This window comes from Peromyscus eremicus, chromosome 18 (genome assembly GCF_949786415.1).
Source record: "Peromyscus eremicus chromosome 18, PerEre_H2_v1, whole genome shotgun sequence".
NCBI lineage: Eukaryota > Metazoa > Chordata > Mammalia > Rodentia > Cricetidae > Peromyscus > Peromyscus eremicus.
This window is the reverse complement of record NC_081434.1, coordinates 17,695,338-17,711,821: the sequence shown is the minus strand read 5'-3', so window position 1 is coordinate 17,711,821 and position 16,484 is coordinate 17,695,338. Positions and strand designations below refer to the sequence as shown.

At 40.3% G+C, this 16,484-nt stretch overlaps 1 protein-coding gene across 10 annotated transcripts in view; it reads left to right on the top strand.

The window, feature by feature from the left end:
* Positions 1-16,484, top strand: part of Osbpl8 (oxysterol binding protein like 8) — a 137,421-nt gene that overhangs the window by 90,220 nt on the left and 30,717 nt on the right. For all 10 annotated transcript variants that reach the window (XM_059245543.1, XM_059245548.1, XM_059245547.1 and 7 more), the window contains 6 exons: positions 6,041-6,118; positions 8,425-8,526; positions 10,829-11,032; positions 12,778-12,862; positions 14,343-14,514; positions 15,972-16,209. In XM_059245543.1, the coding sequence (XP_059101526.1) occupies positions 6,041-6,118; positions 8,425-8,526; positions 10,829-11,032; positions 12,778-12,862; positions 14,343-14,514; positions 15,972-16,209 (879 nt within the window). The remainder of the gene's footprint in view (positions 1-6,040; positions 6,119-8,424; positions 8,527-10,828; positions 11,033-12,777; positions 12,863-14,342; positions 14,515-15,971; positions 16,210-16,484) is intronic.

Here is a 16,484-nt window from a genome sequence, read left to right as displayed (position 1 = left end):
TCATAGCTAAGTCCCAGATAACAGGCGTATTAACAAGATAAAAATATGCATATTTATTTAACATTTGACTGCCATGTAATGTTGGAGCCTTCAGAAATGAAGACAACCCTCCCCCAAAAAACAAATATGAAACCTGTCTATTTTTATGTTTTGGTTTGATGGAGAGTACAGGTGTGATTGAGCAAAAAGGATGACAAAAGGGTCTGAACTAGTTGCACACTCCTCGTCTAGAATGCAGTGCTCTAGGTTCGGTTCCCAGCTCCATTAAGAATAAACAAACAAACAAATAAAGAGAATGCTCTAGTTTGCTTTTAATTGCTGTGATAAAATACCAACCAAGCCAGCTCTCTGGAGGAAAGGGTTTATTTGGCGTACACACCCATGTCACAGTCCGTCACTGAGGGAAATCAGGGCAGGATCTCAGTCAGGAACCTGGAGGTAAGAACTGAAGAAGAAACTGAAGAAATGCTGCTTACTGGCTTTCTTAGTCTGCTTTCTTACGTACCCCTGGACCACCAGCCCAGGGCTAGCACCGCCCACAGTGGGCTGGGCCCTCCTCCATCAGTCGGTAATCAAGAAAATGCCCACAAGCAATCTGATGGCGGGAATTCTCCAGCTGAGAGCCCTTCTTTCCGGGCCACTTTCCGGGCCACTCTAGTTTGTGTCCAGTTGACAAATCCCTCCAGGAGAGAGGGTGATGAAGGGCAGCCCTCAGGCTGTGTGCTGAGATACAAACCCCCAGCAGAGAGGGTGATGAAGGGCAGCCCTCAGGCTGTGTGCTGAGATACAAACCCCCAGCAGAGAGGGTGATGAAGGGCAGCCCTCAGGCGTGTGTGCTGAGCTTCTTCTTGGTGTCTCTGTGTCATTGGATCCTCCTGTAAGTATAGGAGAGCATTTGCTGCAGGGAAAAGTTGAATTTCTTTTATGGCCTGTTCCCAGGAAGAAAGAGAAGATACAACCAGAGAAGGGCCTTCTTCCTCTGTACTTGTCCTGTAGTTTCCTTCATCTTAAAATAAGCAGAATGCTAAGATGCTGGGTTTGGAGCACTGTGTGCTGGGCTCTGCTGGGCCAGGGTTTCTCTGTGTAGCCCTGGCTGTCCTGGAACTTGTGCTGCAGACCAGGCTGGCCTTGAACTCACAGAGCTCTTCCTGCCTCTGCCTCCCAAGTGCTGGAATTAAAGGCATGTACCACCACCGCCTGGCTTATAACTTGTAATTTTTAAAAATCAAAGAAAAATGTACCCTAAGCACTGTAGGTAGAAATACAGTAGAATTGTTTTTTAAAGTTTGTTTTTACACACTTGGTACCAGAATCGTTGAATATACGGTGTAGGAATATTCCTGCTCAGAAGCTCTAAAGCATAAACACCAAGACCGATGTGCCATAGCCTTCTAGTTCCCATCTGTGTAGGTGCAGAGCTAGGGCAGGCACTGGGGAGCCCAACTTTGCAGATGCTGATGGCCACTAATGACCAAGACAGAGGACATGTGCCTTGTTACACCTGTGCTTTGTATAGAAGAGTATTGAGGGTGTTGATCTCTAAATGAAGTAGGAAGTCGACGTCTCCATTATACTAGGACATCTCAGCTGCTCAGTAACTCCATATGGCTAGTGGCTGCCGTGTCAGATGACTCAAATGTAGTGAATGGACGAGCACTCTGGGCTCTCTGTGACCCTGTCCTGGAGAAACAAGCAGAACCTAGAGTGAACAGCTCTTAACATGGGAACCTTTGGGATTGGTAACATTATACTCATTCTGCTATTTTTCAAGAGATCTGTAGGAACTAGTTTGTTCCTAAATATGTTAATGTATACCTACTCGTTTTTATTCTTCTTTAAGTTATTCAGGGGAACACATTTAAAATTTAAACATTATTTTATTTTTACGTGTGTAGGTGTTTTGCCTGAATATATATATGTGTGTGTGTGTGTGTGTGTGTGTGTGTGTGTACCCCATGTGGTGCCCAGAGAAGCCATAGGAGGCATTGGATCCCCTGGAGCTGGAGTTACAGACAGCTGTGAGCCACCATGTGGGTGTTGGGAATTGGACTCTGGTTCTCTTGAAGACCAGCCAGTGCTCTTAAAGGCCAAGATGTCTGTCCATTCCCCAAACAGCATTTTTAAATATCTCTTGTCCATGACAGGAATGGACAAGAGTAATTTGTGTAGTAAGATAAATGGAACCTTGTTGCTAGGATAAGAGGTTTTTGTAACATAGATCCCTTAACTTGATCCTTCAACATCTATGGACCTGCCTATAAGTTCATAAATTACTACTATCTGTTTGAAAAAGATATGCTTACCTGAATATTTAAAATTCCTTTCCAACCCAAAGTATCTTTGTAATCACAGTAATTTACTATTATTCCTTATAAATGTAGTGTTTTGTAGTTTCTAAAGGAAATGACAAGACATTTTCTACATTAATGCCTTACTCTGAAAGGTGGGTTTTGACTACAGTTAGAAACCTGAATCAGAGCGTGTATACCAAGTATTGTGTTAAACACTTTATGTGTGTTACCTTATTTAATCCCCAAAGCAGCCTTGTGAGTTAGGAGTAAATAAGGGTATTTTACTAATGAGGACATTAAGACCTGAGAGATGAATAACTTCTTAAAGTCACATAGCCTGTAAGGCCATAATAGTTAAGTGTGTGGGGGAAGGGGGAGGAGGATGCTAGTATTTTAAAAGCCATTTAACAGATTGAAGAAAATCTGTGGGCAGGGGAGAGATGTCCCCTACACACACACACACACACACACACACACACACACACACACACACACACCAACGCCTCAGGCAGGTGGGAGAGGTGGCCCTGAGGTCATAAGAGTGGGAGAGCTGTCTCTGTCACCCACCAGCTGCAACACTCTGGAGAGCAGGCCCTGTACTTCACTTGGGCAGCACAGTAGAGCTGACTCTGTAGGCGGAGGTATGAGTGAGCCAACCCTGAAGTTATGAGCATGAGAGAGCTGTCCCCATTATTCATCTGTCTTGAGGCGGTATAGGGGAGGGGGGAAATGCCCAACCCCGCATCCCCCCACTCCTACCCATCGGCACCTGAGGCAGGTGGGAGAGCTGACCCTGAGGTCACAAGAGTGAGAGAGCTGTCCCTGCCCCTCATCAGCCAAGGTGCTCAGGAAAGTGGCCCCTATACCTCTCCTGGGCAGCACAGAGGAGCTGGCCCTGAAGGTGTAGGCATGGGGGAACTGAAAGCTTGAGAACTGGCCCCGCCCCTTGCTCATCGCAGCAAGGGACCAGCTAGCCAGGGCAGTGTTAGCACACTCACTCTCATGGTGAAGACAGGAGAGCTGGCAGGCTGACCAACCCTGCCCCCAGGCCCAGACCCAGGGCTGTGTGTTGGCCCTCCCCCAGTGCTCACCCCATCTGTCATCTGCTGGAGCACACAGTGGGATCAGTCCTTTGGACCTAGGGCTGCAGGATCTCCATGACACAGGGCAGCAAAAGATGTCCAGGTAGAGTCCCAGTGAGGGTCCAGCGTCATCAATGGTGTAGCAGAGACCAGGGACCTTGAACCAGATCAATTCTTTGTGATGAACACCTGCATGGAAAAATGTACAGATAAAGGGGTTTACTGCGTGACTCACTGTGTCACACCGCAGCTTCCATGATGAGATTTTCCCTTTCTCCCCTTTTTTCCTTTTCAATTTTATTTTGTTTTATTCTGACCGGGAGGGAGATGGGTGGGTTAGGGAGGCATGATGTGAAAGACGCAGAATAAATAAACAGTTAAATAAAAAAAGAAATCTTATGTATTAAAAACCTGTGGTCATTATTAAGCTGGTAACCACTCATGTTTTTGAAGGAAGAGAAGCCTACTGTAGTGAATGTCTTCAACAGAGAAATAAAGATGGTTCATGTTTTTTGGTTTGTTAAAGGTATGTTAATTCAGACTTAGGCCTGGTGGGACATGCCTGGAATTCCAGCTACTTGGGAGACTGCTGAGGCAGGAGGATTGTAAGTTCAAGGCCAGCTCGAGCAGTTTAGTAAAACCCTTTCTCAAAATTTCAAAAAGGAAAAGGGGAGTTGTAGGTGTAGTGCCTGCAGCAGAGCAGTGTTAGCAGCATGCAAGAGGCCAGAGGTCCAACCCCACCCCCGAAGGTTAAGAAAGAGAAGGTGCTGGTTCAGAAAGCTGAGGTGGTGATGTTTGACTCACTGTTTTCCACAGCTACACTGTACAGTATGTCAGAGTCAGCTGAAGGTGTCTGTGTCCTGATTGCCTGTGTCACATGACATGCTTCTAGCCTGCTTATTCATATGACAGTGCAATCTGTAATAACCAAACCAGATCTTGTCACTTGGAGTTGTTGGGGGAAGCATTTTCTCTTGTTTATAAAGAGAAGTTTTCCATTTGATTCTGATTGCTATACTATATGAGGAGCTTTTAAAAGCAATAAACCAATATAGTGAGATTACTCTATTACTAATTCTGAGGCTCAGAATTAGATAGCTAGACCAAGATACAAAGTCCTGCTTATCTATTTGGTGTCTATGATTTGGGGAACGATACTTAGTCTGTAGGTACAGTCTCCTTATTAGTAAAGGGGGTGCTGTCTAGGGTACTATCTGAGGATTGCTTTAGGCATGAAGTGGAGTGGGGCGTACACAGTACTTTGTGAGTAGTAAGCAGCCACCAACTTCATCGACATTCAGGCCAACAGTCTGAGTGTTCTTCATTAGATAGTGTTTCTAACGTGCACTCTTCCTAAATTGTTTTGGTATCACAGTGTATGTCGTCACCATGAGAGCTAACAGTAGGATATTTCAAGCTGAGTTAGGTCAGCAGTGTAAACGCTTGACCCGGCTGATGTCTGTCTTCTGCACTGAAAAGTATCTGCAGTTACTCCCATCATCATAACCTCATTCATTCCCCTTTATGGAAAGTACTTCATACCAACCACAGACAAGAGACAAGCTTTCATGGCATTTTCATTCGGTTGGTTTATCAAAAAAAAAACGTTTAACTCATTCCTTTTCTTCAGCCAGTACACTGCTATCGCCAGTGAATAACATGGTGCTGTCACCATGGGAGGAAGGAGTTTGTATCTAAGCATTTTTATCTTTGATTAGAGCTAGTGATGCTATGCAGGTCTGGTCGTTTAACATTGGAAAGCCACCATTTGGATCGAGTCCCATGTAATCCTTGATCTGAGGAGTATTACTAAGATTGCTGGTATGTTTCCCTGTGTCTGACAATGGTAACAGTGAAATTTAGAGGACTTTGAAGAAGTAGATTGATATTGCTGTTCGAAGATTTATAGAAATGCCTTTCAAATGTATGCTCTTGCACCCTAGTGAAAGATTATGGGCACTGGCTCAGGAGGTCTGGGTTTTGGTTGCTCTTGTGTTAATGATTGTGACTAATCAACCTCTCTGAACCTCTCTTTTTGATCATGTAAAATGAATATAAAAACATGTGCTGTTCAATTTTCAAGGTTTTATGAAGATTAAATAACTATTAACTATAAACCTACAACTTTTGTCATTAATCATAATTTAAGTCCACGGGAAAGGTGGGAGGAGATAGATCCTGGGAGTATTGTTGTTGAAACACTGGACAATTAAAGTGGCTTAGTCTTAGTTTTTGAAGATCGGAGGAGATGAGGTGGTGGGTAGTGTGTGTGTCAATTGGATGGAACTTACATGGTTTCCTTTTTTTTTTCAGATTTTTTTCAACGGTCATTTTAACACTGCTTTGGCAGTTTTTATACTAAGAATAACTGAACAATTGTATATTTTCTTAAAAATGTTCTGAGAAATACAATGTAAATTTAGAAATATTAACTTTACATTGCAGATTAATTTTTGAGCATGTGTGTGTGTGTGTGTGTGTGTATGCGTGCGTGTTTGTATGTGTATGATAACACAGATACCAAGTAGGGAAAGCCTTGTATTGAAAATGTTTATTTGCTTAATTCATAGCAGTAAATGGGAAGTGTGTAAGCAACATTAAGTTTATGTGGTATGTAAGATAAATTTAAGTTTTAATTATCTTTTCTTTATTTCATTTTCATCTCAGTCTGAATCTAAACTTTATAATGGCTCAGAAAAGGACAGTTCAACTTCGAGTAAGCTCACTAAGAAAGAGTCTCTTAAGGTTAGTTTCTGTAGTTACTTTTTTAAACTTCCTTTTTTTTAAAAGATTATAATTTCAATATTTCACTCTTCCCTTTCTTCCCTCCAAAACCTCCCATATGCCCTTCCCTGCTCTCCTAAATTCATGGCCTCTTCTTTTGTTAATTGTTATTGTGCATATCTGTATATATATTCCTTAATATAAGCTACTCCATCCATGTATATAATGTGACTCGTAGGTATGTTTTCAAGGCTGACCATTTGGCACTGGATAGCCAATTGGGGTGCTCTTCCCTGGGGAAGGCCGCCTGTCCTGCTCTCAGCTTTTCTCAGTTGTCTGTAGTTGTTCCTGTGGGGTTGAGGCCTTGTGGGCTTCTTCTTGTCCCCTTTACATTTGGACAGTCGTGTTGGTGGAACTCCCTGATCCTGTCACATTGTGCTTTACATGTGCCTTGAAATGGGCTAATACGAAGTATCTCTGTGTGTGCTCCTAAAGGGGAAGGAAGAACTCCAGGGGCTGGAAAGGCAAGCACACGTGCACAGCGTTCATGTCTCTATGGTCGTGGTGAAGTCAGCAGGTGACAGTTTTTGCCGACTGTCCCAGAACACGCCGTTTCAGGCCTAGCCAAAGCACAAGCACAAGCTCGGGCGTCAGTGTCTCTTCACAGCTTTAACAGTAGAGTGAGCACCTAACTGTGTGTGAAACACCCAGTGGATGATTCTGGCATCCATTTAAATTAGTTTGCTTATTACCAGGCCCATAGGAATATGTGTTTTATTTGACTTGAATCATGTTTTAAATTTTGAGGCAATGAAAGTCCAGATTTCTAACTTCCCTTAAGAGATGTGGAGTGTTGGGGCTACCTTCCTGAGTGGCCATAGAACTTGGAGCCTACAGGACACTGCTCTCTACTGGTTCTGGTCCCTGCTGATCCACCTCATCTGTCTGTGTTCTATGGATGGTCCTGTGTGCATCTGTATTGGCAGTCTCATAGTCAATCTATTCATTTAGACATGGGTATTTTAAAGGACCACAGGGGGACAGAGAGATGGCTCAGTGGTTGATAGCACTGGCTGTTCTTCCAGAGGACCCGAGTTCAGTACCCAGTACCCACATGACGGCTAGCAACGCTCTGCAAATCTGATGGCCTTATCTGGGGCCTTCATGGGCACTGTATGCATATGATACACAGATATACATGTGGGGTGGAAAAACATCCATACACAAAAGTAAGTAAAATCTCAAAAAAAAAGGGCCACAAGTCTAAGGCATTAGAGATACATAACAGTTAAACTTTATTATGTGTATGTAATCTCAAATTTAATTTTGATAGGTTTTTAATCTTACCATTTAAGAAAAAATAGAGACACTTTCCCCATTCAACTAACAAGACAGTAATAAAGCTATTAGTTCCCTTCTGCTTTCTTGGGTTATTTCATAGAAGTAATTTACCTATGAAAGTAAAATGGTTCATATTTTGAACAAATTGATCTCTTCATTGCTTTTCTTAATTATTTCAGTCTTAGATTTTAGTAAAACAAAGGGGCACATCTTCCATTTGGGAGCAGTTGCAGCATAATAAACAAAAGCTAAGAAGAAGCTAAGAAGATTTCTACCAGTAAGAGATGGGGTAGGAAAAACTAGCCTGGCGATGTCGATCATGGCCTTAGAAGCCAGTCTGCCTTTGTTTGGATCCTGCTTCACACATTGATAGCTCTGTGGTTCTGGGCCATTACTGTCTCTGCCTCAGTGTTCTTGAATGCCATGAGACTAATAATAATTCTACTTGAAAATCTTATTATGGTCATTAAATGAAGTGATATTATAGATATGAATTTAGAATAATAACAGTTCACCAATGCACTCCATGTTAACACTCTCAATATTTTATTTATGCTGTAAATCCTGTTGCACAGTTAAAAGAATATGGTAGACATAGAAATTCTTCATACAAACAAACAGAAACCTAGAGCTGGCAGTGGTGGCACACACCTTTAATTCCAGCACTTGGGAGGCAGAGGCAGGTGGATCTCTGAGTTCTAGGACAGCCTGGTCTACACAGAGAAACCTTGTCTCAAAAAACAAAAACAAAACAAAAAATCAAGTGGGAGATTTTTATGCGTTTCAAAACCCAGAAGCTGTGTATTCCTTCAGATTGTATCTGAAAGGATAAAAGTGATTTCAAATGGTGTGGAGGATTGATGGTGAGGAGGAGAATCCCCACCTGTCTTATCAAAAGCTCCTGTCCATTTGTTTATCTTAAATCCCGGAGTTCTAAGAAGCAGTTTCTTCTCCTGAGTGTTCTGTTTCTATTTCTGATAACTTAGGTACAAAAGAAGAATTACCGTGAGGAGAAGAAGAGAGCCACGAAGGAGTTGCTCAGCACCATCACAGACCCCTCTGTCATTGTCATGGCCGACTGGCTGAAGGTCAGGCCTTGGGTTTGAACTCTCGCTGAGTGCTTACTCACCGGGATGAGAAAGTTGAAGACCAAATAAGATAGATTCTCAGTGGGAGGGAAAGTGTTTTTGTGTTCTGTACGCCAGTCTTCACAAAGGAACTCTAGGAGCATCACATATGGACAGCAAATCTGTTAAAAAGACATTTTGATTAGTGTGTTACTATGTTGTCTAATATAACGCATTATAAAACTGTGTTATTCCACTTAGGTATTATTGCAGATTGGAATTTGTATTATTAGGACAAAATGAGGACAAGTTGATAGAGAAGTTGCCCCAGGAAGCACTGTCCAGTACACACTGCTGTTGTAGTTCATTTTTCTCACTCCAATCTCTGTCCTCTTTCCCAATCTTACCTGAGGGATAGCTGCAGGAATCTTTACTCCTACCTTTGAAAGTGAATGTGTAAGACTTTCTCCCAGGATGCCCTGGTGTCTGACATTTACCACAGCCCTAAAGGCTTTCTTTTTCCTTGAGTTGGCAAAACTGCTACCAAATGATTCCTAGAAACATTTTAAAAAGTTCTTCTGCTACACTGAGAGTCCTAATCATGATTGCACACAGTTCAAATACAACAAGGGTTTTCTTCAGTTTTGTGCTGAAAATAAATCCCGACTTACCTTATCTCTTCTTAAGAGCATATTAGCTCTGGATCCCACTTGTTTTCTTTTCCAGAGCCAAACTCATCCTCTCCAAGTTCCCAGACATTCTTAGGGTGGAAGGGTCATGCCTCACCGCCCCCCCCCCCGCCCCCCCCCCCCCCCGTTATTTTGAAACACAGTATTGATATGTGTAGACGAATTTCTAAATAGTCTTATTAAATAAAAAACACGGAGTAATACATAGGGGTGAGAGCCTTAGAGAGAGCAGAGGACTAGGACAAACCACGAGCTAACCTCACCTCACCAACTCCACAGCTTCCAAAGAGAGTGACTTCCTGTCTACCCAGGCTTATATGCCTTGCTGTTCTGCCATCTGATTTGCTCTCTGTCTAGCTACATCACTTCCTCTTCCTGGCCAATTCTGTCATTTCCTGTCTGTACAGGCCTCCAGAACTCTATGGTTGGTACTGGGATTAAAGGCATGAGTCACAATGCTTGGCTCTGTTCCCTAGTGTGGCCTTGAACTCACAGAGATCCAGACAGATCCCTGCCTGCCAGTTGATAGGATTAAGGGCGTGTGTTAACATTGCATGATTTCTGTGTTGTGGCTGGCTTTTTCCTCTGATCTTCAGGTAAGCTTTATTTATTAATGCACAAATAAAATATCACCACATCTATGTAGTAGCCCCAACTGGCCTTGAACACATGGCAGTCCTCTGGCCTCAGCATCTCCATGCTGGGATTATATAGGTGTATACTATCACACCTAACTCTGTGGCTGGCCTTTTAAACCTTCCCTTCATTTCTGATGGTTGACCCTCTTTTCTGTTGTCATATCCAAGATCAAGAGTGTTATGTCAGAGTAACTATCTTTCCTTTGATTCTCTTTGCTTACTATCTCTTTTATATAGAGAGATATACACATGCATGCACGCGTGCATACACACACACACACACACACACACACACACACACACCTTTTCTTAAATATTTTTCTTTTTTTATTCCTGGCTCCAGAGTCTCCCTAACTTCTTGTATCTTGGGATTACTGTGGTTCTGTCCATTTTGCTTCTTGAAACATTTCTTAAAAATAAGTAGCGTGCTTACATTTAAAGGCTTCCTCTTCCTAGACGTTTATATAGCACACCTTAGGTACCAGCTGGAGCAGTTACCTAAGGAGGTCAGTGTGAGGACTAGGTGACTCTCTGGTCGTGTAGAGGTTCCTTCTTCCTGTTGTTTTCCAAAGATTTGAGGGAAGGTCTTGATGTGCCAAAAGTGTTCAGAAAGGAAAATTAGAAAAGGCAGAATAATTATTTATTCCCATAAATCATTTGTAACAACTGCTACAAAAAGAATAATTTCAGTACTATGGAAGTTTGTTTTAATGACCCCTGAGGTGATGAAGGAGATTCAGATTCTACTTATTGTATACTTTTGAAACTTTGGCCTGCCCTTCTATGACAATTTGAACTTCTTCTTAGAATCAGGGGCCATGTTGACTCCACGTTCGTCTGCACTGCATGCCATGAAGTAGCCTTTTAACTAAAGACCTGTTCAGTGTCAATTTATGTGCAATAAAACGTTAGATTAAAACATTATTCAGCTTATTATTCTGTCGTCTAGAAAGAGAAACAGATATCAATCTTCAAAATAAATATGTTTTTCTGTAGATTCGTGGTACCCTGAAGAGCTGGACCAAGTTGTGGTGTGTGTTGAAACCTGGGGTGCTTCTGATCTATAAAACACAAAAAAATGGTCAGTGGGTTGGCACAGTCCTTCTGAATGCCTGTGAGATCATTGAACGTCCATCAAAAAAGGATGGCTTTTGCTTCAAGCTTTTCCATCCTTTGGAGCAGTCTATTTGGGCAGTGAAGGTATGTGAGCACTTGGTGAGGTAAAGGTCAAAGTGACAGAGGTAAGGTAAGTAAGTCAACCAAATGCCTCGTGTCCTTGGATGGGACGCATAAAATTGTTTCTGTCTTCCATAGCTTTATTTATCCTTCTGTCTCTAGCTGTACTCAGTTGGGTATCAAAGAACCTTTCACTTGCTTTTAAGACCTAAAACAATTTTCCTGAGAACATTTCCCCAACATATTACATCTTATTTTCTCTTTTGTCATTGAAGATTAAATTTATATTTTTCCTTAGTTGTGGATCCTATCCACTTCTTGTTTGTAACTTTGTGTAACGTTGGCTGACTCTTCATTCTTCCTCAGAATGGCTGCCTAAAACAGAAGCTGACACATTTTTGTGGCCTTCCCTGTAGTGATGGGGATGTGTGATGGGATGCTTGGGAGCAGAAGCTGTCCTATTTGCTCTTAGAAGATGCGGCTGTCTGTAAAGACAGGGAACTAATTTTTATAATTGAAAGTATCAGTTTGGTCCCTGAGTGCTATAACACCAGCAATAAGCAGGAAACAGAAATGCTTTCTCTGATTAATCATCAAGAAATTCTACAAACCATGAACAATGTAGTTTACATTAACCAGATGACCAGATCTTAAGTTTCGCAGAGAGATCATTGCTTTTGTCTCTAAGGGTAATTAATTAATTCACCTTGAATAAAGGACTAACTGTATACCAGGCAATGTTGATGTCCCGAGGAAAGGATTTGGCCTTTTTGTCACAGTAGTCTAGATTCATTGAAGAATAAAGTTAGGATTACGGAATTATTTCTGTTTGGGAATTCAGTTGTTTTTTTTTTTTTTAACTAGTGAGTTATAATTAAATGTCCAACTACCTAATTTAGACTTATAGAAGTAAAGTATTTATCACTTAGGGATACCTATAGGATGACAATTCTTGTTAACATTAAAATGGTATTAGTATGGTAAATTTTAGGTTTTCTTACTCTATGAACAACGTATGTGGACTGTCTACAGAGCGAAGAACTTAACCCATAGATGATGTGTTTTGCAGGGAGTCTGTTATTTCATCCTCTTACTTAGAAGGATATAGATTGTTCCTGATACAGAGAAAATGGAATCCTAAAGTGTTTGCTGTAGTAGTTTTCCTAGTAGAGACAGGATTAAAATTTAAGTAGTCTGACTCTAGGTTCTAGTGTGTGTTTGTTTTCATTTAAAAAAATTTTTTAAAGTAACCACAGTCAATGAAGCAATTCTCTTTTCTTTCTTGGTTCAGAAAAAGTAAAAGTTTTTGAGATTAGTCTTTAAAACAGATAGTAATTGATTATAAAGTGTATATTTATTTTCCCATAGATCCAGTCAAAATTCATTTTCCTTTATCTAGTAAATTATATTTCCAGTGACTTTTTTTCATACTTCTGTAAATACAGTATTTCTCAGATTGTAAAATAGATACTCTTTGTAATTGTGTCAGTGTGTTAAATATTAGGTTTTTAGTATATGAGCACTATTTACAGGTAATAGTTAAGTGATAAATATTATCATTTGTTCAACTTTCTATTAAGGAGGCGTATTTGTTGGGAAAGAGTAGTTGAATACTAAAATTGGCATTCTTAAGACAGATGTAATTAAAGTTGGTTTGCTTTTAGATTATAATTGTGCCTGATATAACCCACATCTGATACAAATAATCATGCTAACTTATTGTTGCTCTATCACAATACTTACCCTGTACCATCTGTTTTCTTATTAAGGGTCCAAAGGGCGAAGCTGTTGGATCCATAACTCAACCCTTACCTAGCAGTTACTTGATTATCCGAGCGACTTCAGAGTCAGATGGTAAATACTTTTTGATGGACTGGCTCTAATTTTCAGGGATTATTTTTCGTACTACTTTGTGTTAACCTTGGAGGAAATCACATTTTTGTAGAACACTTGAAGCAAAATACTGTAACCATAAACTATGTAGAATGCTAAATACATTCCTAGCTTTGCATACGAAGAATTCTGATAGGAAAGACACATGTCACTGGACACTGTCTGCAGCTCAGCTTTTCTCTCATTCTCCACTGACACAGCAATTCTTTTGGGACTTAATAGTATTTTTTTGTAGTAATTCTTTAAACATTGTCATTTGAAGTGAGATATTCAACCTGTAAGCTGTCATACATTAACAATTGTGGAACACATAATACTGATTTGATTTGATTTTATGTAAGATAGCAAAATACAAATAACTTTATCAACAACCCTCGTTCGTAGCCAGATACATAATTCATTTGGCAAATAATAGAGCAAAAACACAACACACACACACACACACACACACACACACACATACATATGCAACATAAAATAAGTAATAATGGATTTTTCTTTACCGTTACACTTTTAGTTTAGATTAGCTTGATGTAGGGAATCTTACAACCTTCCAGTACTGATTCTTATTATACAAGAGAATTACTGTTTATATTAAAATATAGACATGAGATTTCAATATGAAAATGTTTTATATGGTTTAATTTTCTGCCAGATCTTGAAACAAGTATGTATGGAATTTAGCAGTGCTTAGATATATTAATATATTTCATAATTCCACTGATACAATTTTAAATTATAAAAGAAAGCTATTAATATTGACAGTCATGGCAGTTAATGATAGCATTGTATAGGTATTTTCTTGGCTTAGATTTTTTGTGTTAAGCAAAACAACCAAGGCTCAGAAAGACGGTGTTGCATGTTTTCTCTATATGTGAGATGTAAACAAAACAGCAGAGAGAGAGTGAGAGTAGAAGCAATGTTAGGAAGGAAAGGGAGTGGAGGAGTTGTTAAGAGGGGTGAGGAGAATATGGTCTCCATCCGTTAGAGCACACGTGAAAAGACCACAGCAAAGCCCGTGATGGACTAATGCGTGCTAACATCTTTTCCTCCATGGACATAAAGTGGATGCTAAGCCTGGGGATAGGGCTCTTGTCAACAATGAAACATTGTTTCAGTTAGTTTATAGTAGAAACATACTCTCTTCAGTGTGTTCTATGTCCCTTGTTTGATACTTTAAAATTACATGTTAATACTCTAAAGTTTTAGATTGGATATGCTTGCATAATACATTCTCCTATTTATTGTAATTTTAAAATGCTTATTGTTTAAAAAGCATTTATTAAAAAAGATTGCATTAAAATCCTGACAAGCTTTTATATTTAGATTAACTTTTCTAGTGCTTGTTTCTCAAAGAAACAGTATGTTTCAAGGTCAGAGGGTTAAATTAAATGAACGCTGGTTTCATTCATTGTCTTGCTATGAACCCATGTTCTTGTAGGAAGGTGCTGGATGGATGCCTTGGAGTTGGCCTTGAAATGTTCTAGTCTTCTTAAACGCACAATGATCAGGGAAGGAAAGGAGCATGACCTGAGCATCTCATCAGATAACTCCCACGTGACTCTGTACGGTTTACTGCGTGCTAACAATCTCCACAGTGGCGACAACTTCCAGTAAGTGGCTCTTGCTGCTCATTGATAATGCTTTCAGAGACCGTCCATTCATTAAATCAGTTGTCATTTCTACTACCTTAGTAATGTGTAGAGTGTTGAGATTTGCCTGTCTTACTATTAGAAGGCTTATGGTATTATATGATTATTATAGGCCTTTAAAGTTAATTTCTTTGCTATAAATAAATCAGGCATAGAGATTGATTTTCTTTATTCTAGCCAGTTCAGTTTGCGTTATTCTTTTTTTTTCCAGGCACAAGTGAACTGAGTGTCTACTTTGTCTTTGTGCATAGTGTACCTTGCATTAAGAATGGTTTCTCCTTCTTGTGTCTCCTTCTGTCATAATCCCATTTCAAGATCAGGTTGACTACTGTATCCCTTGTGAAGCTCTCAGTCTCAACACAATGAGATACCTCTCCTCCTCCATTGTTCTTCTCTTAGCATGGTTTGTAATGGAACTGGATCTGCCTGCCTTATATGCAGCGTTTTTATGTGTGTGAGTGTTTTGCCTGCATTTATGTCTGGGCATCTCTCTCATTCCTGCTGTGCCTTCAGAGGCCAGAAGAGGGTGTCAGGTCCCCGGGGCCAGGAGTTCACAGATGATGTGGGTGTTGGGAATTGAACCTGGGTCCTCTAAGAGGAGCCAGTTCCCTTACCCACTGCACTGTCTCTCCAGGCCCTGTGGACACGTTTTGAGTGGAAACTGTATCTGGTTTGTGGTTTTTGTCTCCTGAAGCATCATTGTAGTGAATACTAACATAATATCTCTGGCAAAACTGGGATGCAATACACAGATATTTTTCAGGTGCTGGCATCTTTTTATTGCTTGGATAACAACATCCGTCTTTTCATCATTTGAAGCTTCACTTTGGGGTTGTTGGCTTATTTCCTTAAGCAGAAATTGTCATTCCCGTTGTTCCCTGTCATTTTCTGCTCACAATTAAGCCTATCAGATAAATGTGAAATAGATCTGAAAGCAGGTTTTCCTTCCTTCTTATTCTAAAAGGTTATTTTGGGGTGACTTTGAAACTCTTTATAGTGGAAAGTCATAGTTCACTAAGCTGAGAACATGATGGTCTTGACTTAGTGTTTTTCTTCAAACCAGATGTGGTGGTGATCCTGCTTCTGGTTTCAGCATCTGTTAAAACAGTAGGTGGGTGGACTGAGCAAGTAGTCTGCATTCTGTTGTGAGGACATTTCAGTCCTGAGAGTTAGAGAGGCAAGCGCTCAGCTCGTCCTCTTCTATTGCAGGCTGCTTTTAATTTCTCTGTGCCTTTTCTCACTCTTCTGTGAAAGAACAACAATATTGCCAGACAGGATAATCCCAAAGATGATGTCAGCTAAACCAAGTAAATCACTTAGAACTGTGCACAGCACGTAGTACATTTACAGTAAATGCCACATGTTATTCTAATTTATGGATTTGTAGTCTTAGCCTCCTTTGTTCTTATTCCACTAAGGTTGAATGATAGTGAAATTGAAAGACAGCACTTTAAGGACCAAGATCTGTATTCTGATAAATCTGACAAAGAAAATGATCAAGAGCATGATGAATCTGACAATGAGGTGATGGGGAAAAGTGAAGAAAGTGATACAGATACATCAGAAAGGCAAGATGATTCCTACATTGAGCCTGAGCCCATTGAGCCTTTGAAGGAGACCACCTACATGGAGCAGAGCCATGAGGAACTTGGAGAGGTGAGCACTGTCTAGTGGCAGATTCTCTGCTTACTAACTCTAGAAAGCTCCACATGGAATTGTAGATATTATTTGTGTGGCTTATTGTTTTCCCCAAAGAATATTTATATGCCACATGTTTCTTCAAAGTTGTATTGTGAAATTTATTTATATTTATAAGCAACCAAAAACATACCTGAATGCCAGTGTGGTCTGCTAAACTTCAAGTTACATTTTCAAGTGTGTTTTTGAAATAGGATATTACTTGATATCATTGCCAGGTATAAAGTAAATTG